At 38.9% G+C, this 24,707-nt stretch overlaps 2 protein-coding genes and 1 long non-coding RNA gene across 3 annotated transcripts; 1 reads left to right on the top strand and 2 right to left on the bottom strand.

The window, feature by feature from the left end:
* Nucleotides 1–610: 610 nt before the first annotated feature.
* Nucleotides 611–8,773, bottom strand: seh1l (SEH1-like (S. cerevisiae)). The gene is made up of 9 exons (XM_086079676.1): nt 8,551–8,773; nt 8,048–8,098; nt 7,735–7,872; nt 5,444–5,655; nt 5,021–5,119; nt 4,773–4,913; nt 4,494–4,648; nt 2,635–2,788; nt 611–1,592 (listed from the first exon to the last, which is right to left on the bottom strand). Exons 1-9 carry the CDS (start codon nt 8,659–8,661, stop codon nt 1,415–1,417), a joined length of 1,239 nt encoding a protein of 412 aa, XP_085935802.1. The 5' UTR covers nt 8,662–8,773; the 3' UTR covers nt 611–1,414.
* Nucleotides 8,774–9,682: 909 nt separating this feature from the next.
* On the top strand, nt 9,683–23,604 carry ptpn2a (protein tyrosine phosphatase non-receptor type 2a). The gene is made up of 9 exons (XM_086078988.1): nt 9,683–9,958; nt 12,263–12,353; nt 13,015–13,115; nt 13,286–13,384; nt 14,795–14,932; nt 15,194–15,403; nt 20,209–20,370; nt 21,720–21,901; nt 22,108–23,604. The coding sequence occupies exons 1-9, from the start codon at nt 9,902–9,904 to the stop codon at nt 22,295–22,297; spliced, it is 1,230 nt and encodes a 409-aa protein (XP_085935114.1). The 5' UTR covers nt 9,683–9,901; the 3' UTR covers nt 22,298–23,604.
* LOC147171957 (uncharacterized) lies at nt 12,111–17,555 on the bottom strand. Its single transcript, XR_015095403.1, has 4 exons — nt 17,476–17,555; nt 17,123–17,198; nt 16,512–16,577; nt 12,111–16,194 (listed from the first exon to the last, which is right to left on the bottom strand). It is a non-coding gene; the product is annotated as an uncharacterized LOC147171957 (long non-coding RNA).
* Nucleotides 23,605–24,707: the final 1,103 nt, after the last annotated feature.

Raw genomic sequence — 24,707 nt, 5'->3', positions numbered from 1 at the left:
TAAATCCAAAACGGCTAAAATATAAATTGAAACTGAAAAACAATGTTAATAACTTAACAGCCTCAACCCCAGTGAGCACTTGTGGGATCACCTTGGTTGTTATGTTCATGCAATAGTGACAAACATAACCATGTTGGGTGACTTTTGACAAACGCTGCTTGAAAAATGGGATGCCATCCCACACCGTGCCTGTGTCCAAATTGACAAGAATGGGTCCTCCGAATCACGCACGGATTTACACATGAATGGACTGTCGGTCAAAGCGCTACGACAAGCAGCATTGACAATCCATTCTAATATAAGACCGTGCATACAGTCAAGTCGCGCCGGGAGTGACGTCATGCAGCCGACAAATTCGGCCATCGGAGGACCAAGCCTTGACAATTTGGACACAGGGAGTGTGTGGCCAGCATGAGGAGGAGGAGCCAGGCTGGCAGTGTCTGGTTTAAATTCAAATAAAGTTGCTCAAATTACCTTTAATAATGGTACTGTTATATTAATAATGAATGTCATTATGTGAAGATACTGATCACGATTTCACACAGTAATTAGGAAACAGATGAATATTAATATGCAACACTTTATTTCTATAAATGGTCACATTTCGCAAAGATTACTTCTACAACATTCCTGGGAAATTATAATATCCCATCACTAGTTAGCTATTTTTTAGAACAGGCTAAAGGGCTACTCATGCGGTACTTTAGGTGCCCGCATTTCTACAATGTTCATAAAAATGTAATTTATTTTGAGGATTTTAACACATCTTAACCAGGGGTGCCAATAATTATGGAGGGCACCGTATGTACATGTAATGTGACAGAAAATATGTGAGCTGAAGTGGATTGTGCACAAAAGATGTCTTCACTATCCTTGCACAAATTAATAAACATTGTACTTAAAACAAAAGGTGCTTTAACAAAGTCTTTGCTTTACGGTGCGCACAAAAACAATCAGTAAATTACAAACCTCCAACTGATTTTGTCATTACAAGTTTTAAAATACTGCAATTTATGGTGGTCTCTTTTACATTATAAAATGGCATTAGTTAAACAGTATTTCTTTACATTTTTAATTGAGGTCTTATGTCAAGCAGCAAGTTATGGAAAAACTAATTTTTGTCAGAGTTGCTAAAACCTTTGCTACTACAATACTACATTTTTAAAACATCTTGTAATTTGTGTGCTTTCCTTTTACCTGAGAAACAGTTGTTTGACAAAAAGCTTTGAATGAAGCAATGTTGGTAGCTATTAGCTATAGTATGGCTGGCAATTTCACACAAGGCATTTATTTTCATGTAAGAAAAAAAGATAAGAACAAAAGTCTACACCTTAATAAGAAGTATATGCGCGGACCATCTCTCCTACAACATTGTTCCTTATTTGTAGCGTATACGCAATTGAATAAAAAAATATTATTGCCCGTCAGACTCTGATAAAGACACTTGTGATCTTGAAGAACGTCTGCATGAAACATTCTGTGGCTGAGGCTGATTGTGCTCAGCATCAAAGTGCTCTACGAGTGAGGGTGGCGGCAGCAGGTGACCGTGCCCGGTTCCAGCTCTGGGAGGATCCAAAGGGGGAAAGAAATACCTGAAGTCACAATAAATGAGAGAAGACAAAGACAGGAATGGAAAATGGACAAGCAGAAGTAAGTAGAAAATGGCATAAAAAAAAAAAGGAAGTCACATGTATAAAGTACAATGACAAAAAGGGATCAAAGAATGGCTTTAGTTATGTCAGCTGAGACCAGAATGACTACAAAAAGTTAGGCAACCAGAGACACAAAAAAATCATGCAGAATGCATAGTGACACAAATAGCAATGCAGAAAAGGCATTAGTAATTTGCAGAATGTTGTATTTTATCTTCGAAGGGGTATTACAAAAATGGTTGTAAAAGTAAATAAAGCACTTCATGTTAGATATTTATATATATATTTTTTTTTCATGTAATGAAAACACATGATATAAGGACAAAGGCACTGGTTACAGAGAGGTTGCGAGTTTTAACTTTATTAGATTTAAAGCAATATGCCATGGGTGTGTGATGAATCAATACACTTATTTATGTTCTGTGTGATCCAGAAACTATTTGATCTGGACATTCGTGACATCATCTGCATTTTAAAACAAGTGTTTGCATTTGTACAAAACTCATTTACACTTATAAAACTGAACTTTGGATCTAATGAAATGTATCAAATCAATGTTAGCTGTTCCCCTATGACACGTTACTTCACATTCTACAATCGGCACTGTTTTTTTGTGTTTGAAATAATAAGCACAACTTTTATGAACAGGTTTATTTCACTTTACATTGCATGGTGGTTAGCCTTGGTACACTGCAAAACAGAAGCATGGGATTATTAACAAGCATCAGTACAAAACAAACAAACAAAAAAACAAAACAAATTTAAAACAACAACAACAAAAAGATGTTTTGCACAGGCTGAATGCCAACAACCTGTATGCTGGCAAGCCACAAGCCAAGCTCTTTGCATGAGTGCAGTTTGGCTCCAGGAGTTTGTCAGTGAGCGGTCAGAGTCCCAGACAGTGTGAGGCATACCGGGTTGTCAGTTCGGACTGGCTCGGGTAGGGATGAGTGAGTGGTGTCAGGCAAGCCACACCACCTACCTTCCCGCAGAAATTCCATTTAGTGCATTCTGGGAGGTCTGAGCCGAAGAGCCCACCACAGTTCTCATGGCTGTGGGTTGACCGGATGAACCAGTTAGGGGGCTGCCGTCTCCCTTCAGGATGCCTGTGCACTTCCAGTTGTCCATGTAGTTGGCTAAGGAAGGACATCAAGTTTACAGTGGTAAGGCAAGGTCCAGTAATCACATTTTCCAAAGCAAAATGAAGGTTCAGTCTAGCCTTCTGGCTCTAAGTAGTATTCTATTCCAAACAGTCACCAACAAAGGACACTTTAATATATAAAATCTGACAGCAGCCTACAACACTGGGAAGAAGACAAAAATCCAAATAAAACTGTCCACCCATGTCCGCAATAGCTTCTGATAAGCGCTACATACATACTCAAATGTTTAAAAGTTATCAACATGTGGGCATGTATACCTGCTGCATGTTCCGCATGCGTGGATGGATCCAAGACACTAATAGCCAAGTGGAATAATAAATAAATAAATAAATATAAAGTTGTAGTAGTACACAACAAATCGGTCATTGTTAAATTTCCAGGGTTTGATCAAATATGCAGTAAGCAGTGTTATTTACAACACTGTTAGGATAAAAAGTTACACTGTCAGAGTCAATTTCCTTGAGTGTTGGGGTGGATGTTGGGTGTAACCTGAATAGCACTACCTTGTTTAATTGACCACACCCTAATTTTCGGTGAAAGAGAAACGTTCCAATTTTCCAACACGCTGTCGACATTTCAATAGCGATACATCCAGTTGTTATTGTCGGGGCGACGTGGATCAGTGGTAGAGTGGCCGTCTCACAACCCTAAGAGTGTGGGTTCGATCCCAGGCCAGTGTGACTTTGTCAAAGTATCTTTGAGCAAGATACTGAACCCCCCCAGTTGCTTTAAGCCCAAATGTAAAAATGCTAAATAAATGTAAAAGTAACATTTACGAAAGTAAAGTGTAGTTTGAGTTCATTTTTGTAAACACTGACACTAGTGCTATACACTCATAAGTGTTTAAACACCAGGGTTAAGTGTAGTTTGGCTGAATTAAATGTTTAACACTGACAGTAGTGTAGAGTACTTTTAACACTATTCAGTGTTTAGCTGTGTAGATTTTTAACACTATACAGTGTTGGAGTAACACTGATTAAGTGTGAAAAAAGTAACACTTTGAAAAGTGTATGATTTATACTCATTAGTGTGGACACATAAACACTTTTCTATTGTTAGATTCAACACGATTTTGCTGTGTAGTAGAGGTAATAGAAAAAATCGATTCTGCAATATATCGCGATATTACAGCGCGCAATTCTCGAATTGATTCAATATGCGGCCGAATCGATTTTTAAACATCAATTTTTTATGGGAATATTCAACAAAACGTCTTACTTGGGGTTAGGATTTACACATTAAGCATGGAAGAATGTTATATTATTGGAACATTAAGCCTTAATATTTAATTTCAGTGCTGTTCAAACATGAAACAGACTGCAACCTGAATTTTCATACAAATCTTACAGTGTACATGTACAGGTTTACTGATTAGCTTTCTAAATTTGAGTTTGAAAAAAATCACAATAATCACTTTATAGATTCGTAGCGGGCTTAATCGGTATTGAATCGAGACCTATGAATCGTGATACGAATCGAATCGCCAGGTACTAGGCAATTCACACCCCTACTGTGTCGTATTATTATTATTATTATTATTAGTAGTAGTAGTAGTAGTGGTGGTGGTGGTGGTGGTGGTGGTGGCAGAGGTTGTTGTAGTAGTAGTAGTAGTAACGGTTGTAGTAGTAGTAGTAGTAGTAGTAAGTATACAGTGGTAAGTAGTAGTAAGATGACCAACCTTTCCATAGACGCACACAGCCATCATCCCCAGAAGAGGCCAGCAAGGTGCTGGTGATGTTCCAGCTCACACGCCACACTTGGGAGTTGTGGTTGTCAAATTGGGCGACAATCTGCACCTCAAACTTGGTTGGTCCTGTCGTGGTGCTCTCCTTCCTGGATGCAGATGCACAACAAGTAAGGGCTCCGTGTAATGTTGCAATGTACAGTTTATCGGATCTACACATTTAATATGTCAACTCTACAAAGGCAACAACAAAAAAAGCACTGAATGAGTGACCTTAAAGGGACAAGCTTAAAGATCCGGACATCTTTTGTCGCAATGGCGAGGACATGGAAAGATCGTCCCAGGTTTGGAGCAAATGCAATGTCATGCACTGCATCTGTGATGGTCATCAGAGTCTCAGCTTTGGCATATTTCCTTTTCCACATTGGCAGGAACAAAATATTAAGTTAATTAAGTTGCCGGTTAATAAGTGTTGATTACGCTGGAAACAGTGCGACAAATAATATTGAGCGAAACCTTACCTTGTGTTTTCATTGTACTCATAGATCTGGACTTTGCCACCATATGTCACGTTGTTGTCATCGCTCCCCACTGCAAACATTGGTGGGTGGGCCCGTGAGCTAGTTGGGGGGGGATATACGCAAAATCAACTTGATGTATTACAATTGAGCCACATTTTAAAAGGTCCAGAAGTTGGTTGTCTTTTAATAGACACCATGTTTGAATTGCTTTAATTGAGATTTTAAAAAAACAACCCTGATAAGGCCATTCCTGAAAATGTGTAAGTGTATACAGAGAACAATATATGCAGACCTTGTACAAGGGTGATAAGTAAGATGTTCAGTAACCTAGTCTCTGGCATCAAACATAAATTGTCAGACATGAAGCCTAATTGCCATTACTGCACACAATACCTTTAACTTTCAGTAAAATGTTGCTCTAACCTGGAGGGGTTCCAAGAAATGCAGCTGCAGCTGAGTTTGCAGGAGATTTCATGCTGCAGGGACCATTGACTCAGGTTCATGACATCTGGAGCCTCATAGATCCTCACCACTCCATCCGCTGAACACGTGGTCAGCATTAGGCCCATGTGTTTGGGGGCAAATTTCACATCAGTCACTGATGTTCTACTGTCCACGAGCGTGGTTCTTTTGATCTAGAAGAAAATAATGAGAGAAACGTCAGCGTCTTGTGAAAATCTCATGAGACGTCAGCAGTGACCATCTAAAAGATGGACGGGCTTTTGTGTTACTTCTGAGGAGCTTTTTGTTTTAATGTTTATTGTATTGTGTTGTATAGATAGTGTGCCATTGATTACAAAGAGGAAAAAAACACAACAGAACCAAAAATTGACATTAAACATGGGAAAGTAGTGCACACATGTGGTCATGTGTCAAAAAATTAGTAAACATATTATTTATTTCAATGTCTTATTATTTACAGTGGTTAAATTACATTTACTCTAATGATAGATAATGGATGAAAATGTCTGAAATGCTTCTTAAAATGTCACCTGTACAGTTAAAATATGTTACATTGCCATAAAACGTGGAATAATTTGGATGCTGCTTTTCAAGGACACTTGATTAAAAAAAATGTATAAACCCAAGCAGAAGAAAGTGCAATGTTCTGCTTTGTTTGGACTACAAGAGAAAATGAAAAGCGTGAACGCAGCATCTAATAATGTTGTGTTCTTCATGGCCAGCTGTTGACACTCCACCTTAGGTCATTCTTGTGTTACACAACACCTCTTTTAATATCTGATAGTTTATTAAAATATAATCTTTCAATTCTGTCACTGAAAATTCTCTACAATAGAAAAAAAAAGTACAGTATTGCAAGCCTCTAAAGCACACGACTGCCACCTGCTGTTCAACTGATGCTTTCAATGATTTTAATCTCGGACAAAATAATTACATAATTAAATAAAATCTGATTAATTAAATTACATAAAGAGAAACCATAGCTTGGGGTGTGAAACGTTCATCCTTATGCTGTGGATCTCTGTGACTTTCAAAAATATATCTTGAGTATGTCATTTAAATTGAAATGAGTAATTTGAAGACTGTGGTGCTCTTGTAACATTAAAATATTTGTTGCTCACAATTTGTGTCACAATTTGTGTGATATCAAGCCCCAATTTAAGTGTGGATTTAAGTTTGACTTCAATTTTATGAATTTGAGGACTCAAATAGACATTGATTATTTTATCTGAAAGTAAAGTGCAACCAAGTGCCATTTCTAAGAGTTCAAAATGTTTTGTTACATACAGAAAATCATATTTTGTGTTCTCTGTAACAGTTCATTGATTTCATAAATGCAACACACTATAGTTTTTATAAACACACAGGTAGAAAATAAAAACACTATATGCAGTTTATGCTCACTTTTTATGTCAAAAGGTTTTTGTGACTCCCATTTTTTTTCTCCTTTGGGGGACAGTCCAAATAGCTGTTTAAGTATTTAGGGTTGCTGACATCTGCCATAGCCCATGATTAGAGCTCACGTACCATTGCAGACTAGACACAAAATGTTAATGGTATCATCATTGAAATAAAGCTGTGATCTGTGCTTGTCTGACAAGAAATCTCTAGGACAGATGGACAACTCGTAATCGAGGACAACAGACAGTACAGGCCAAAAAATTGGACACACCTTCTCATTCAATACATGCTTCATTTTCATGACTGTACATTCTCACTGAAGGCATCAAAACTATGACGACAACTAACACATTTTGAGTTATGTACTTAACAAAAAAAGGTGAAAATAATAAAAATGAATGCATAAATAAATAGCCACCCTTTTCGCTGATTACTTTTTTTGCACATTCTTGGCATTCTCTCAATGAGCTACGAAAGGTAGTCACCTGAAAGGGGTTTTCAACAGTCTTTAAGGAGTTCCTAGAAGTAAGAAAGTCAAGAGTATGCAAAAAAGTAAACAGAGCAAAGAATGGCTATTTTAAAGAATCTATCATATAAAACATGTTTTCAGTTATTTCACTTTTTTTGTTTTTTGTTAAATACATAACTCGACATGAGTTCACACATAGTTTTGATGCCCTCAGTCAGAATCTCCAAAGTAACCAGTCATGAGAATAAAGTAAATGCATTGAATAAGAAAGTGTGTCCAAACTTTAAATTGTTGATGATACCATCTTAAATATTAGACTTCCCTTCAAGGGCAGTCATGTCAGTCATGCAAGAGTCAAACAAGATTTTGTCATTTTACTGACCCAGTGGCTCTGTTTGTCATTTGACTCTCCTACAATCTCTTCCCAGACAGCAGCTGTCCTGTCAAAGGAGCATGAAGCAAGAACTTGTCCAAATTCTGGATGAGCCCAGGTCACTCTCCACACAGATCCACTATGTGTCTGTGAGCAGAGAGAAGAGCTTGTCAAGGGTATCCCAAATAAAAATAAAACTGATGCATACAGGAGAGACTACAGCAAATAAGTAAGCAATGTATATTGATTTCATGCAATTTTCTACATAAATGTTGCTACTAATATTGTATTTTAAATCATGAAACACACTGCATGTTCATACCTTCCAGCTGGCAGTGCAGTGCCACTCTCCATTCTCACTTTTGTCCCACACCTAAAAAAAATAAAATAAACAATTAGGACCTTACTAGGATCTTACCTCATGTTACTGTCTCCGAGTCCACGCAAACTATACATTTCCCCATCAATATCAAATACGACTATGTCTGGGGACACATTTAAGTCTTTACTCGTGATCATAAATTTGGATTGCAGGCGATTTATGTACGTGAGATGTGAGACGGCGAGTTTACTTGGGTTCGGAGTACTCTTCTTTTACAACAATGTGTACAACATAACCTAGCTTGTATGCTACATGAGCCAAACAATTACCGAAGAAGCGACCTTATTCTAAAACGCCAGAATTCGCAGAACAATAAATGCATTACCTACGTCTGTCTACGAATTAGCAAATGCGACTAAGTACATTGAGAAGTCAGCATTACGTATTGGAACTGTAGGTACAGTAGTCAACGAGGCTACTAAGGCTAACACGAGTTAACTTACTTTGACACTTTGGTCACTGGAACAAGTCGCCATTCTTCGGCCATGAAAATCATACGACACATCATGAATTAGATCTTTATGGTCTGCTGCAATGCTGCGTGCAACAAACATGTTTTCAAATAAAAGTGTAAGAGGCTGCAACACACTCAAGCTAGTCTGTCATGACGTGAGTATTTGTTGGCGGGCAACAACGAAATTAGCAAATGACCACACCACATGTGATTACTACTACTGACCACAGTGGGGCGCATTTGTACAATTTTTTTTACGCCTCTTGTAACGAGGAGGAACAAAATTGATCAAATGCAGCCATGCGACAGTGCTTGTAACGCACCGCTTTTACGTCGCTTTATAATGTTTGACTTAGGCAAGTGTATTGAAAGGTATGAACAGTCACTCTTTTATTTTATTTTATTTCATTTTCTTCTTCTTCTTTTTCTTCTTCTTCAACGGCTGCCTGCAAACTTGAATGGTGTATTACCGCCACCCGTTGATCTGCAATGGTTACTGTTTTTGCTAACTGCGATGAAAACAAAAACAAAGCAAAAATAATTCTGCTGTTCTCAAAAATAATACAATTCTTGTTTACGTTTTCTGTACTTCACATTTTTTTATTGGCCCTCTGTTTCAAATGTTTATATTCCATAACTACATCTTGATTTAATTCCATGACATTACAAATTCTACTTCCTAGCTTTTATTCACAATTTGTATAGTGTCCCAACTTTTTGGGAATTGGGTTTGTATATTTACAGTATTACTTCTGTCTTTAATTAATTTCCTCTACACTTATATTTTTGCATTCATAACACATAAAGTGTAGATCACTGACCAACATCACATAGCCTATGTATTAATAATTTCCATTTCAGGGGTAAAATTGAATGAGCTGTGAAACTCTGAATGTAGCTCATTTTAGCAGAAGCGGCCAGCATCCATGAGATGTTTCAGTGGATATAAAAGGATTGATTAATTAGAAATTCTATCTTGGGTTTTCTGAGGAGGAAATAATATTTTCGATTGTTTAATTAAGGAAAAGGGACATATAAAACAAAATCAACATCAAGAAAACGTGAGTTTAAAACGTAAAGAGGGCGATATCTACAAAGCATGGACTCGAAGGTGGGCGGGGGAGAGCTGGCAAGCAAACGTCATCGGCGTGCAGTTGTAGTGGAGGAGTAGCAGACAGGCGGACAGACAAACAGACTCTCCGCAGGGATCCCCACGGTCACAAACGACTGAGTGTGAACTGAACTGTGTAGATGACTGCCAGAGAGGTGTAACTCGGTGAACGCTGGCGCAAACATTATTTAGTCATCCAGAAAGTGTCCGGAGCGCTATTCACATTACAATGGAGCAAGAATTCGAAGACATTGATTTTTCTGGAGGATGGCAAAACATTTACAACGTAAGTTTGTCGCTATAGTGGGCCTCTGGTGTTTTTATGACGCTCGTTTGCTGATTAAACTACTAGTAAGCTAATTGTATCGCTAGCAATGTAAGACAATTCTTAGCTTTTTTTGTTTGTTTTGTTTTTAACTTCAGCTACCTTTGCGAGCGAGGCGTCTAATTTTAGTCACGTGGCTATTTAATCTATTTTTGTGAATGGGACTTATTTAACCCACCCACAGTTTGAAAGACGAAGCAGAACTAGCTTTATGTGCTAGTAGTCCTCGACTTCCGTAGCAAGAAAACGTGCAAATGCAGTGTTCCAAGTTGAGCTCAGTTAGCTAATACCATTTGACCGCAGCTGCAGCGGCACAAGCTAGCGTCAGTTTCTGAGAAGTCGTCATCATCAGGACTTCCAAAGAAGGCACGTGTTGTACCGCCATCTCCAAGGGAGCCGTGCGTTTTGCATTATCACACGTCGGTTCCGGTTTAACCCAGGCTGTGACCATGTCAGATAAAACCAGGTTTTCAAAAGCAACTTTCACGCAACAAGAACAAGAGCAGCATTGACAATGAAAACGAACCGTTACTGTTATCGTCGAAAACAGCAAGTGAAGCTGTTGTTACATGTTGTTACATGTACAAGCAGCGTGGGAGAGTCCAATGTGTACAATGAGATATTTTGTAGCGGTTCTTACTATTACCAATATTAATAGTAAATAGTTGTGGTCAGAGGTTTTAGCAGTGATTTATAGTTTATGTTTCACGTTGAATCTTGTTTCACTTTTCCATTGTGCAGCTTCAAAAGTTTAAAAAGTTGTATACTAGCGACTGTATACATTAACTGGAGCTAGTCAGTACAATTAAGTAAACATCGAAAGGGGCATTATTTATTCGGCTTTACACGACCAGGATTTTTTTAACCTCTAAAGTTTTGAAAACAAAACAAAAACGATAACCCATCACCAATACGATCAGAAGATGGAGTAATATATCTATTTAAACAACTTTTATATTTACTCTACAGTCGACCGCCGCCATTCATGCGGGTTAGGGACACAAAACAACTTAATTTGTGGAGCCGATCAATTATATGATTGATCGAGTGGGCAAATTCGGACATTCCAGCCGATCACCTTTTTTCCATTAAAAAAGAAGAAGAAAAAAAAGCATAATGCCGTCCGGTCCCGATCCAGTCGATCAACTTGGTGTAAAAAGTCTATTATTTATAATTGACTTCAGTTGCTTGTACAGTATTTAGGACTCTGGTATTTTGTGTGATTGCTACATGCACCTCATGCCGTTTTACTCATGCCGTTTTAATGTGTGGTTAATTTTTCTTGGGACCATGTAACATAACTTCCGCAAGTGACTTGTCACAACACCCGAGCTCTTCCAACGGTCATTATGGTAAATAAAGATATGCAGTACTTACTGTTAGGCATGCAGTAGTGAGCAGGTTTAGCCTGGCACTGAAAATTGGCCCTAGCATTTTGACCAACCCTGACTAGCTCTGCCACTGGTGATTCAGTTTGCCTTCTATATTGTAAATTTATTAATTGGCTGCTCCTTCTAAGTTGTTGGCCAGTTTCTTCAAGTATAATGGATAGTAAAAATAATAATAATAATGAAATAGCACTGCATCGGCCCCAAAAGATAGCCAGTCCAGCTCTGTTTGTACGGTGGGTCATTTGCAATGTGACAGGATCATCTCTCGAAACAGGCAGAGTTCAGTGGACTTATATGGAGGGTTCTAAGTGTACTGTAATATTTGATCTATGGGATGTTATGACGAAGCACAGCATATATGGTAAGACACATGGGAACTGTTTTAAATTGTTGGGGGAGGGAAAGAAGTTGGATGTCACTTGTATGTGTTCACGTACTGTCATTTTCAACTGAAGTGTTTTAAACTTTATTGTATCACTGAATCGTAAATTCATATTTGCATAGCCTGAGAAGTGACATTACTATTAATGCTCACTGGCTTGTTCTCGGAAAAATATATATTTTTTATAGCGCTTTAACAATGGTCACAGAATGTTTTTGCTGACGCATGTGAATACAGAGTAGTAGTAAAAGATATAACAAACAGCATTTATTAAGACCAGTCAAACAGGAAAGTTTGATCCATAAACAACTGAAACAATAATGCAGCATTACTAGCAAAGTTCAACCTTGCAGCTCATTTAGCAAAAACAGATATTTCATCTTGGTGGACAAATTGGACAATACTGATTTTACAGATTATCTACATGTGTGGATGAGATTGTGCGGAACAAACAATCATTTTAAAGCAATGTGTTGTTCTCTTCTCCTACAGGAAATCCGTAACCAAGCCAACGAATATCCCTACAATGTGGCAAAACTTCCTGTGAATCGGAATTTGAATCGCTACAGAGATGTTAGTCCATGTGAGTCTCATGACACACTCGTATGTTGAGATGGGCATGAATCATGATGTGTAACAAATTCTAAAGGTAATAATGTTGTATTGAAATAACGAGTGAACCCAGAAGAGCGCAGCAACATTTAGTGCAGTATCATATTGAACAAAAATGACAAAAAGTTATTGCATATACAGTATACAGTAATTTACTGTATAAACCTAAAACAATGAATGTTGGAAAAGTGAGTGAGGTTTTGTTACTGGGCTACACTGACATGTTAGCAGGAATCAGTTAAAGCTGAAGTTACTTGGTTTTAAGTGGCCTTGTGCGTTTAAATGTGAAGCTCTTCAGCTCGGTTCCACAGTTTCTCCAATGTGTATACAACGCCCTTGATATTTATTGTTACGAGAATTCCCTCAACATCATAATATCATTCACCTTTCTTCAATGACTGTATTCATATGAATTGTTGTCAATAATTTATTTGCAGTCTTTGTCAGTGTGTTTAATGTGAAGCTGTCGAGCTCAGTTCCACAGTTTTTCCATTGTATATACAAGTTTGTTGATATTCATTCTTACGAGAATTCTTGGAACATGATATCATTCACCTTACTTCGAATACCGTATTCATATTAATTGTTCTTAATAATGTCTTTGTAACCTGTTCTGTGTTTCCTGACTTCAGATGATCACAGTCGGGTAAAACTTGAAAGTTCTGAAAATGACTACATCAATGCAAGTTTAGTCACAGTGGAAGAAGCCTGTAGAGCTTACATTCTTTCTCAGGTGAGGTGTGCTACTAGCAAGTTGTGTGTTTATAATGCTTAATTCACGCAAATATTTTTGACACCAGCATGTTCAAGTAATTAAGTAGGCTTATTTGGAGAAAAATACAATGGATTAAAAAAAAAAGTCCTTGTGACTACAGTGTAACTTATTTTCACTGGTATTTACAGGGGCCTTTAAGGAACACTTGCGGTCACTTCTGGCTGATGATTTGGGAGCAGTGTACCAAAGCTGTTATAATGTTGAACAGAATCATTGAAAAGGGATCAGTGAGTACATTTTAACTCATCTTACCAGCAGTCTTCATTGTCTAAAATAAAAATAGTCCTTTGTGTAGAAGAGAACTTTACTGCTTCTTGGAAATGGGGCTTAGGCTATCAAGAGTTATAGAAAGGCCTCACCTTTGCAACTAAACACTTTTCCCCAAAGGATCAACTCAATACTGCACCAGCTTGAGGTTTCATTTATGGTACTGCCGACTATAATGGCCCTGAAAATAAGAATTGTGCGGAATTGTACATGTGGACGACTGCAGCCTGGCGCATACATACACAGCACCATTCATCCTATTAATTGTTTTTCTTCAATTTATTACGTTGTTATGATCGTTCGTGAGAAGGATCAAAATCACAATTAGATTTCAGTTAATTTCCCAGCCCTACCATTGTGTGATTAGATCCTAATCAGCTAATATGAAGCTCTAAAATGGCATTGCTGGATAGACGATGTGCCTTGATTATTTTTGCTGCCGTTTAAAAAAATTGACACGTGTGAAAAAGTTCTCTGTGCCGCCTCTCATTTGCTGCTTGCACCCGGCTTTCAAGACGTGATATTTAAAGAGCCACTCAACAGCCTACTAGACCCATGCTCCAACCCTAAATATTATTTGAAAACGGCACTCAAAGGCAACACTCCGTTGCTTGGAGGACCGTTGGGTTTGCGAGGGGGTTGAGGGTTGGGCGTGATCTGGCTGTGATTGACAGCAGCAGTGAAAACTACTATCTAAATAATTTTTATACTAAGACAAGCTATGCTAAATAAACTAACTAGGATAATAAATCACTAACCTGAAAATCGACGTAAAGATGTTCACAAACGCTACTATTCCAATTCGCTAAGGAGGCATGTACGAGACTGAGCCGGTGGCGCCATGTACGAGCTTGCCTGAGGTTGCAATTATGCTTTTGGCCAGAGGTGGCAGTTGCAAGTAAAAAGGTGACATCCTCTGCAATGCATCTTTAATAAAGTCCCTGGAAAGTGAAAATAAATGTCATGTGTTTTTAACAAGTTACAACCTTACCAAATTTTGGCTAATTTAAAGAATTGGCAAGTATACAAAAGTAATTTTCAAAATCATGAAAAATCAGATCATTTCTCTCCGCCCTTGAGGCGTGTTTGCTGAATGTGCTGAAACCACGCCCTGCTACAATGCCTACAAAATTCCTACGTATTTGAAATTGAGCAAGCAAAATTATATACACTACACTCCAACGAAAGACAGTAGCTACCAACTAGCTTGCCAGTTAAAAGGCTTCCTGCATCATCACCTCGCCTCATCCACATTGGTTGGAACGTGTAATTAAGTTTGTGCCTATTTTTGCATATGCAAACATTTAGTTAACCAGGCCCTTACTTTTTTTTTATACCAATCTTAGTTAATTCCTTTTTAATTTTTCCAGGAAAAGTGTGCACAGTATTGGCCAACTACGGAGGAACTACAAATGTCTTTCACTGACACAGGTTTTGTTGTCAGGCTACTTTCAGAGGAGGACCATTCATATTTCACAATCCGAGTGCTAAAATTACAAAACATAAAGGTAAGCTCTAGTCCTGCTTAAGGAAGATTTATGTGGCGTGTTTATTTTTGGATAAGAGCGCTTTTTGTATGATGAAATTGTCAGCTTCTAAATTTTTTCCCCTTGAGTTGTGTTGTCAAATACAGCAGCAACATGGAAATGCTGTAGTGATCATTCTCATGTTCCTTGTATTTTTTCTACAATGACAAATCAGCCTGTTCATGCAGAACTCTGTTCACACAGCTGAAGATTACTGTTAATGTTACACATTGTCTGTTATAGACAGGGGAGTGGAGAACGATTTATCACTTTCACTACACCGCATGGCCGGATTTTGGTGTTCCGGAATCTCCTGCCTCCTTCCTCAACTTCCTTTTCAAGGTTCGGGAGTCTGGTTCACTGGGCACGGAGCATGGGCCCTCCGTTGTGCACTGCAGTGCTGGGATTGGGCGTTCTGGGACCTTTGCCTTGGTGGACACCTGCCTGGTCTTGGTGAGAACAGAGAATGTCTTGAGATTTGGCCAGTGTGGATAGTCCGCGTGGCAAAGAAGTTGATATAAATCCTAAATATACTCCCCCAAAGTCAGTATGATCTAATACTAATAACCAGGTGCAGGTGGTGGTCAGCTATGAAAACTTTGTGAGGTTTGTATTTGTAAAATCAATTTGACCTCATAATGCATTCACAGATGCACATAAACACATACAAAAATACACTACATGCAGTGTAGGTATGCAAAGAAAGTAAAGGAATGAAAAAGGTGTATATGTTGCAGCATGCCTGTGAAGATTCCAGGTGTGTGTGAGGTTTAAGTTTTGTTTGTCCTGACTGAGCCTAAATTGAAAATGTAAGTGAAATTGACTGAGATGGAATTTGAATACATCTGTTCTGTTGCTAATTGATCTCCATCCTTCTGCAGAGGGTCTTAATGTAAGGTTTCGGGTATTCACTAACCAAATGGAAGCATTTAAAAACATACCTGCATAGATTAAGGACACACACCGAATAACAGATGACTGTTAGGCCAGTGAAGAGAAGGAACCTAGCTGATGCTTTCTTTTCAAAGGGATGAGGTTCACAAATGCAAAAAATGCTCATCCACCTCTTTCAACAGTGGAAGCCCCAGGCATGAAAGGCAAGAGTAGTTAAAATTGGATACTCCTGAAAGTCAACTTGCAGCTCTCATCAATGTACTAGAGCAAGGAAAGGATAATGTGACTTTTACCTATGATGAAATTAGAGTCTTCTTTACTCCATCCAGCGAAACAAGACGTGTGGATACCTGTGAGGTAGTGACAAAGACATTCTGAAAATTGCATATGAGAGAATAGCTGGCATTGATAACTTTGACAGTGAAGTAGTGAAGCAACAACTTGGGGACCTGCTTAAGAGAAATCATGCCCACTCCATCTATGGGTCTACAGTTTCATCTGTTAGTGAATTCTCTAATAGAAGATTCAGTCAACACTGCAAGTTCCATTGTAACAAGCTAAGAGGGCAGGATTAGCAGGAAAGGAAGCCAGGTATGAAATGTTTCTGGAAGACGAGAGACAACATGAAAGCTTTCAGCTATCCGAGGCACCTGATAAACTATATTACCTGAAGAAGTTTTGGAGGTCCAGCTTGAAAGACGCTTGATGGCGTCTTTTATAGAAATGATGAATCCTATAATCAGAGGAGGGCATTCCGTCACTGATGGAAGTGTTTATTTCCGTCCGTCAGTGAAATTATCAGTCCGTCACTGATTGACGCCCGGACGAATGGGTGACAAATAGTAGCCTACTGATGGAACACCCGCCTCTGTCTCTCGGTCCTAAACTATTGGTGACGGAGTGATGATGGAAGCATGGTTAAAATAAAATGACGGACTGATGATTCCAGTTTGGTTTGGCTTAAAAAAAAAATGACGGGCCGACTATGTTGGAAGGGTGCTAAGGAAATGATGGACCAGCAACATTTTGTAAAATGCCCACCTATGCCTACAACAATGAGTAGAACCATCTCAAGGCCATTGGAATCACAATGTCACAGTATCCACTAGCCCAAATGGCATGAAAACTTTCCCTCCTTCAAATTTTGCCAACTTTGTTTCTGTCGAAGCTGACTGTCGAAGCCGATATAGCATGCAGTCCAATCAATCCTTTACATTCTCTGCTTTTATTTGATGACAAAATGTGTTCACTACTCATACTGACACAAAATGAACAAACCTCTGCATGTGTTGCAAGGATGACAAGCATCAGCTTTACATGTGCCCATGACTTAATGGTAAGGTCCCTGGAAGAACTGCAAACAGATGTACAGTATGAATCCCGGTCATTTTGCCAAAGAATGATGTCAACGCCACACCTGTGAGCTATGCGAGGGAAGGCACCCAACCTTTCTCTTTATATAGTAGTACGTTTAGATAGTAGTACCTTTTGTTGACAGTTAAGTAAGCAAAAACTTGCAAGCAAATGCGTATCCTGTAAAATTGAGAATTAGAACTATGCTTGGAGAGAACATTATCATGGGAAGTGGTAAAATATCTGAACGGGTGAGAGGCTATTATTCTTGTACTCACATTGACTTTCCTCCTGCATACGCAAAAGACTGCATTCCAAGAAACCGCAAACATATACCAACTCATGAAATAGTACAGCAATAACCTTACTTCAAAGCAATAGAACATGCTATCTCTTTTCAACTGCATTGTTGGGCTCCTTACAACTGTCACAAAGCACTCCAACCCTTACAAATAGTGTCTAGAAACAAGCCCTTTGCCATTCTTAAAATAATTGGGTTGGAGCATGGTTGGCTACTCTTCTCCATTTCTCGAAAAAACAGGACCCAGCCTCTATCAAAAGGGTTTATAGGAACTCTGTCCAGAAAAGCTTATAGATATAATAAAGGCTCTGAAGTTGGACTTTAAAGGCCAAAAAGAGATAAGAAGTCACAAGAAAATCTTGGATTCCTGAAGGATTCTTGAACACACAAAAAGGCATCAAGGAAAAATGACAAGGAACACACTTTCTCTCATCCAGTACTATCCAGTTTTGTTGCTAAAGATTTACATGTTGGTGACAAAATTAAAGGTACAGACGACTGTAGCACGTGCCATTCAGCTGGCATGTAAGGACACGACAGCTCTATGGTAAAGGACATGCAGAAATTATAACGGCCCAAACACAAAAAAACAAAATTACAGAAACCAAGAGTCTTGTCAACCGGCTAGCCAAGTCACAGTCACAAGCACCAAGGAAGTGGCTCGCCCTTTGCGACCTAGAATCAAGTCTAATGCTGTCTGTGCAGTGAGTGGATGGGAAATTGCTGAACGTGTCATAGCAATTTGGCCTACAAAGTCAAGCATATGAAAAGGAAAGCAAGCTACTAACCAATGGAAATCAGATACCATATTGCAATAAGCTGCATCACACTGATGTCATTGTAAATATGGAATGTATCAAGATGGGAAGAAAACTTGTTCATGGTAGACATCAAACACCCAGTTGGCATCCCTAAACGACAACATTAGGATGAAGGCCATCTTGAATTACATTGCTGGAAATACAAGTACCTTGGGAACGTCACCATAAATTGGAGCAATTGAAATGGAAAAGGTAGATGATCTGCCTCAGAATGTTTGGAGATTGGCCAAAGTTGTAGAGACAATGACGGCTAAAGAATCGATTTGTTTCGTAGACCAGAAAATGTGAACAGATGCACAGGGCACTGGCAAGCCATCAGCGGGTGAACGTCCTGTTCAGAAGCTTGTCCTGCTCCCACGGGTTGCTTAACCATCCGCTTCACCTCAAAATCTGTGTTCACAGTGTTTTGTTTTTTCTTTTACATGAGCTTCTTGTGTTTAGTAATTATTAAATCGCAAACGTTGCAGGTCATTATGTTTAGAAATCCTTTATTTTCATTTAATTTTTCTTTACATCTGTCACTGTTTTGTAAATTACCTGCAATTTGGTGGTGGTGGATTTGGTGGAGTGCAAATGACTTTCAGTACGGCTTTTTATTAATTTCCACTTATGTTCAGCGGTAATGCACAGTTAGTACTATGGTATTGAAAGGCCGGGTTTCCCATCGAAATCTATGGATTTTCCAACTTCTCATATGTAGAAGGAGATTAAAGCACAGTGAATAAAAAAAGAAGCGCATCAAGGAGAAAAGCAGCAGATCCAAGGATTAATTTAGCACCTGATTGAAAAGGGGCTATTAGAAATGAAGTGATTTATGTGCATTTTGTAGTTTATTGATGTACTGTGTATTTCATGATTTCTCATAGTTGTTACTGTTTGTACTGAATACTGTACGTGTTTATTGAATGGTCAACTTGTTAAAGGATCTTTAGATTTGTAGTTGTCTAAGAAGTGTACAATTGCATGCCGTGTTTATATCTTTTGATCTTTTGTGTTATTTTTGATGTTTATTTTTGTCTTTTGTAAGAGCTTATTTCGTTACATATAGAATCTTATATTTTTAATTTTCTTTTCCCATAGCGTTTACATTGTGTTCGCTACAGCCCAAGAAATTAAAGTTTTTTTTTGAATCGTCAGTTAAAGAGTTCGACCATCAATATTTAGATCAGGTATTTAATGAAAGTTGAGACAAATCTTATGTTGTTGCATAATAACTTTATGAAAGTGGAAAGCTGGGATTAATTGCTTTTGATTTAGCAATATACGAGATTATCTAAACTTGTACTGTGACACTTATTATGACCCAAACTTTGTAATTTGCAGATGATGCCGATTGACTTTTTATTTTACAGCAGACCAGGCAAACATGATTCTTCCAACCTCAACTTGAACAAAGACTGCAAGGAAACTTGTTGACGAGACCTTATATCGGTGGTGTCCAAACTTGGTCCTCGTGGGCCAGAGTCCTGCAAGTTTTGGATGTTTCTCTTCTCTAACATACCTGAAGCTCATCAGCAAGGTCTGCATAAGTCTGATAATGATCCTGTTCATTGGAACAGGTGCGTCGGTGCAGGGAAACATCCAAAACCTGCAGGACTCCGGCCCTCGAGGACCAAGTTTGAACATCACTGCCTCAGATAAATAGACAACATTTGAAAGACTCAGATGCCGGCCTAACTATTGGACTTATCTGCTTTGATAGAACTCTACCAATAAATGGCAAGATAGTTGTAAAAGGCACCTGCATCAGATTGGAGAGTTTTCCCCCTATGGCCTTAGTCACTTTAGTCCAAGATTCAGGTTTTACTTAAAGTGATTAAGAAGACAAGTTTTGAAAAGCATGAATTTGCCTGTTCCTTTTTATCAAAAAGGGAAAATCTGTTTCACAGATGGATCGAAGGAATAATCCATCCTCAGTGGACATACAAAGGGTCCTTCTGGACATGAGGGAATACCGCATGGGCCTGATCCAGACTCCTGACCAACTGCGCTTCTCGTATATGGCCGTCATTGAGGGAGCCAAACTCCTTGGAACCAACAGTTCAGCACAGGTAGCTCTTTGACTGGAGGTTGACAGCAAGGATTGTTATTTTAATACATCTTTGTAAATGTAAAAAAATATATATAGTGAATTGGTAAAGCGATTATTAAGAGGTGAACACCTTATCATTCCAAGGGAGGAAAATATAAAGAGATTTATTTAAAGAAGAAATTAAATGCCACCAAAAGAAAACCGCGTCACCTATGACATTTTTCCTAAAAACAAATACAAAGGAGCCAAGATTACATTTTCATGTTACGAACGGCATACATGTCATTGCAATATTAAGTACAAAAATTATGTTTGAATATGTGATATCCAGTGAGGTTCATTGCTGGTGAAACACAGGTAGCTGATGGTGTGCTCTCATGTCCTAATGTGGGTGTTATTTTTACGAATTATTGACCAAGCTTACGTGTTGAACATGGCTTGCTCTCTTTGACAATGCAATGTTAATGGTTGATAAGAAACATGTTTTTTGGGGTCTCCTGAATAATTATGAGTTGAGTATGAGGATTTCAGCCTGACACCAGTGATATATTAAATACATTAACCCTTTCTCACACTGTACTTGGCTTTTAAAGTGTTCACGGCAGCAGGGCAGGGCGACACTGGTTGCTCAGCTACCAAAGTCGTGCCTTTCCTTGCTAATTTGGTCATAAAGTAGTTACAACAGAAAGCCCTTTGTATTGTTAAAATGCTAAAATCATACATTTCTCCCACTTACAATCAACTTGCTGGAATATTCAACATGGTGTAGATCTCAGTCCATTGCTGTTGCCTTCTTTTCCAGTTGTATCCCAAAGCATGGAAAAGTGCTTTTATCATTTTTTCCCATGTTGTTCATTGTATAACTTCACCAATATCTTGCTGTTGTTGCCCTGAAATCACTCCGCCACCACCTGTCTTCCATCTGCCATCACAGCGCGCTGCCATCCCAGTAGAACATTTCTCAAAAAACTTAAACTTCAAATGTCGCACCGTTGCAGTGAATGGGTTGGTGAACGGCACTCTGCTAAGTGCGGTGTGAAAAGGCCTTTCGCCTGACTAAGGAAAATTAAAGTGCATATTAAGTGTCTGAAAACTATATTTTAGACAATAATTGTTCAAAGAGTATGTACTTCCTATTTGAATCCTTCTACAGCATATTTAGTTGGAGCCAAAGCAGTTGCGCCCTCTGTTGCTTTCTGCCAACAGGTGATCCCCCCCCCCCCCCCCCGGGCCATAGTATAGCTTTTCCGTCAGACAAGCCATAACCTTTGCTACTCTCACAAATTAATAAACAGCTTGCCACGTTATACAATGTAGTTCTCCTTATAAAGTTAATTATTCTGTTCATTGTACTTTCCCTGGCATCAGGTCGAGCCAGAAGTGACGTCCAGAGATGATTTGGAGACAGATCTGCCTCCGCCTCCGCCTCCACCTAGACCTCACTTAAACAACAGCAGACCTTGCCTCGGGTCCCAGCTGACCTCTAAAGACCACATGCCGGTAGACAAGCCTCAGCACCAAGACCATAGCGAGGCAGAGAGCACTGGACGGTAAGAAATTTTGGCTTTTTGACTGTTTTACCTGTCAAAGAAATCTCACGGACTTGTGTTTAGCTGCAGTCCCCCCTGCAGTTTTATGTTTTTTTTGTGGTAACTTTCTTACTCAAAATAATTCCCACTTTAGGCCTCTAATTCGTTTTGCTAGACTCATGACATAACCGTTTAGTTTTGATCCATTGCTTCCCCTCCTCTTGCAGTTTGAAGAAGCGACACCGTGAAGACAGGATTGCCAGCACCTCACAGAAGGTTCAGCAGATAAAACAGAGACTGACCGACTCGGAGAGAAAAAAAGAGAATTGGCAGTACTGGAGACCCATTCTGCTTAATGTCGGTGCTGGTGCCGCATTGGCTTTTGGTCTGCTGGTGTGCTGGATGTACTCCCAGTGAGCATCTCTGTCACATCAAACTAACTCTTTTTTTGCACCAGTACCTGAGATTAGGTACTTCTCAAAGTAGATTTAGAGGGTATTTATTTCTTAAGGTCACAATGCAGGAGCGCTAGATCAAAAGACTGTATATTTTTAATAGACCTAAACAAAATTATTTACATCTCAGGATCTTGGTTGCCAGCATGAGGATTTCCTTTTTTTCTTGTCTCTGAATGTACTGTATCATTTCATGGAGAATTGAAAGGTACAGTGCAAAAGAAAATTTTATTCTTCCCCCCTCTTTTTTTAATTTACAATGTTCTGATGTGTTTAATCCATACTCGGTCACATTTTAAAAATTCAAAATTACTTTTCAGGATTTTGATACTCGAGTGTTGGAGCTTCTTCCCACTCTCCAATTGCCTGTTTTCATGAATGCATTTAGCATTAGTGAAATGCATCACTTGTTCTTCCATTCACATTCAGCAGGGCATCCCAAAATAGATTAAGTATATATTTTTAGATGACTGGACACTTTGAGAGCTGCCTCGCATTAGTTTTCATCTCAGAAAAAAAAAGTTTGTTTTTCATTATATGAGTGAACATTTAGCTTTCATGTCCTTTGTTTGGATCTGACAAATGGTCGGGTCCTTCACCTCATGGTGCACGTATTGACCCACTGGATGGGCTGATTTTTGTGTCAGAACAGGTTATCCCACTGTTGTTCTTTAAAGAAACCAAAGCAAACCTGTTCATTTTCTCGGTCAATTTTTGTACTTCTATTAGGTGGAATGTATATTTTGTTGGATCTGTGACACAACTGACTCCTATTACTTGTTGCACTTCGGTGTTGCATGTAACCGCTTTGGTTTGCAACTAACTGGGACCAAGCTATATTAGATAGAAGTGCACAGCGGATTAAAATTCCTCTGTGAGCAAACATAAACGTGTTTGCTGTTTGAGGATGTGCCTTCATACTATTTTTAAATGGAACCAATGTGTGCTTCAAGGTTTCCTGCAAGCTCAAGATCTAAGTTCCTGTGAAATTTTAAAAGAAAAAAACCATGTGCCCAAGGATGTTGTCAATTCTGTCATAAGCATGGGCTGATTTATGTTGGACATCTAGACATTGAATGAATAGTTCACTGTCAAGCATTTATCTTTTTTTTTTTTTTTGAACCCATAAACATTTTTATTCATGGCATTCCACTTATTTTGCTTTCCAGATTCAATGTTTTAAGTTTGGACCATGACAACATTTGTTTTAAACAAAACAAAACTTCTGAAATAGTCCTTAAATAAAACAATATCCCTTTTTTTCCAAAACCTGGCCTTAAATCTGTTATTTTGTAGATGACACTTACCGTATTCATGATAACTTCAGTCTTTCTGCTCTGCTTTTGCTGTACTGTTGCTGTCATTTCATTCAGTGCATGAATTTAATCATTCTTGGCAGACTGGCAGTGTTCTCCCCATGGATTCCAGGAAATTATTCCGCATTTCAAGGGAAGTTCTGGCTCATATTGAGCACCATAGTAATTTCATTTGCTGTAGATTGCAGTGCTTGTGTGCATATCTTGAAGAGAATGGACTTAGTAGTTTGTTCAGTTAAAAAAGCAACAACAAAGTAAAAACCTGGTGAGGCGTTGTTTACATCAGTGTACTTCAAATACTGTAAAATAGAGATTGTTCAATAGATAGTTTTAGATTGTGTGATGTCTCTGCACCGCCTGGTACTGCCAAATTGCACCCCAACCCATGAAGCATGCATCTGTAGAATTAATCTCCTGCTGGGACAGAAGAGACCTCAGCATGAACCCTTGTTAAAGTACTACTTTAACACCTAGAACATCTGTCCCTCCACTGAGACAGTGACTTCAGGCCCTTGGGCAGTCATGCATAAGTTTGCGTCTGTGTGAGAACCATGGCGGATCCAGATGGAGGCTGTTCAACCATCAGTCCCAAAGACACCACCCTGAATGCCGCTACTAACCTACCCAGAAACTGGAGATACCTCAGGCATGGCAGTTCTCTTCCAGCGTGATATACAGTGAGCAGCCAAAAGGTGTCGTCACACACTTAGGTGGGCAACTATGGGGACCGTGTCCAAGGTTACTTCAAGTGGTCTGGGTCGGAACAAGATTGCACTTGTTCAAGTTTGCGCTTCAACCCAACCGTCTCACATGATGTAAGGACAGCATCTGTATCATGGAAGACTTGATTGTGGCTGGGATCACAGATCAGCCAGTCATCGAATCTTTAGGTCCTGTGCCTGAAGGGGGTACAAGGCCAGAACCATTCCTGAGTCAACACCCTGGGGGATAGTGATAGTCCAAATGATGACACTCTAAACTTGAAGTATCTACCCTGAAAAGCAAACTGCAGGTCCTTTCAGTGAGCGATGAACACGCAAAAAAAAGCATCTTCCA

This window comes from Leptonotus elevatus, chromosome 6 (assembly GCF_054856555.1).
Source record: "Leptonotus elevatus isolate MCC_2025b chromosome 6, RoL_Lele_1.0, whole genome shotgun sequence".
In the NCBI taxonomy this organism is placed as follows: domain Eukaryota; kingdom Metazoa; phylum Chordata; class Actinopteri; order Syngnathiformes; family Syngnathidae; genus Leptonotus; species Leptonotus elevatus.
This window is presented reverse-complemented; position numbering and strand designations above follow the sequence as displayed.

Excerpts from the sequence above, each read along its gene's own strand:
- seh1l (XM_086079676.1), bottom strand. The coding sequence starts at position 8,661 with ATGTTTGTTGCACGCAGCATTGCAGCAGACCATAAAGATCTAATTCAT. Across the intron at positions 8,099-8,550 it reads CCAGTGACCAAAGTGTCAAA|GTGTGGGACAAAAGTGAGAA; the intron begins GTAAGTTAACTC and ends TATTTTTTTTAG. Across the intron at positions 4,914-5,020 it reads GAGTACAATGAAAACACAAG|GAAATATGCCAAAGCTGAGA; the intron begins GTAAGGTTTCGC and ends AATGTGGAAAAG.
- ptpn2a (XM_086078988.1), top strand. The coding sequence starts at position 9,902 with ATGGAGCAAGAATTCGAAGACATTGATTTTTCTGGAGGATGGCAAAAC. Across the intron at positions 12,354-13,014 it reads CTACAGAGATGTTAGTCCAT|ATGATCACAGTCGGGTAAAA; the intron begins GTGAGTCTCATG and ends TCCTGACTTCAG. Across the intron at positions 14,933-15,193 it reads TAAAATTACAAAACATAAAG|ACAGGGGAGTGGAGAACGAT; the intron begins GTAAGCTCTAGT and ends TGTCTGTTATAG.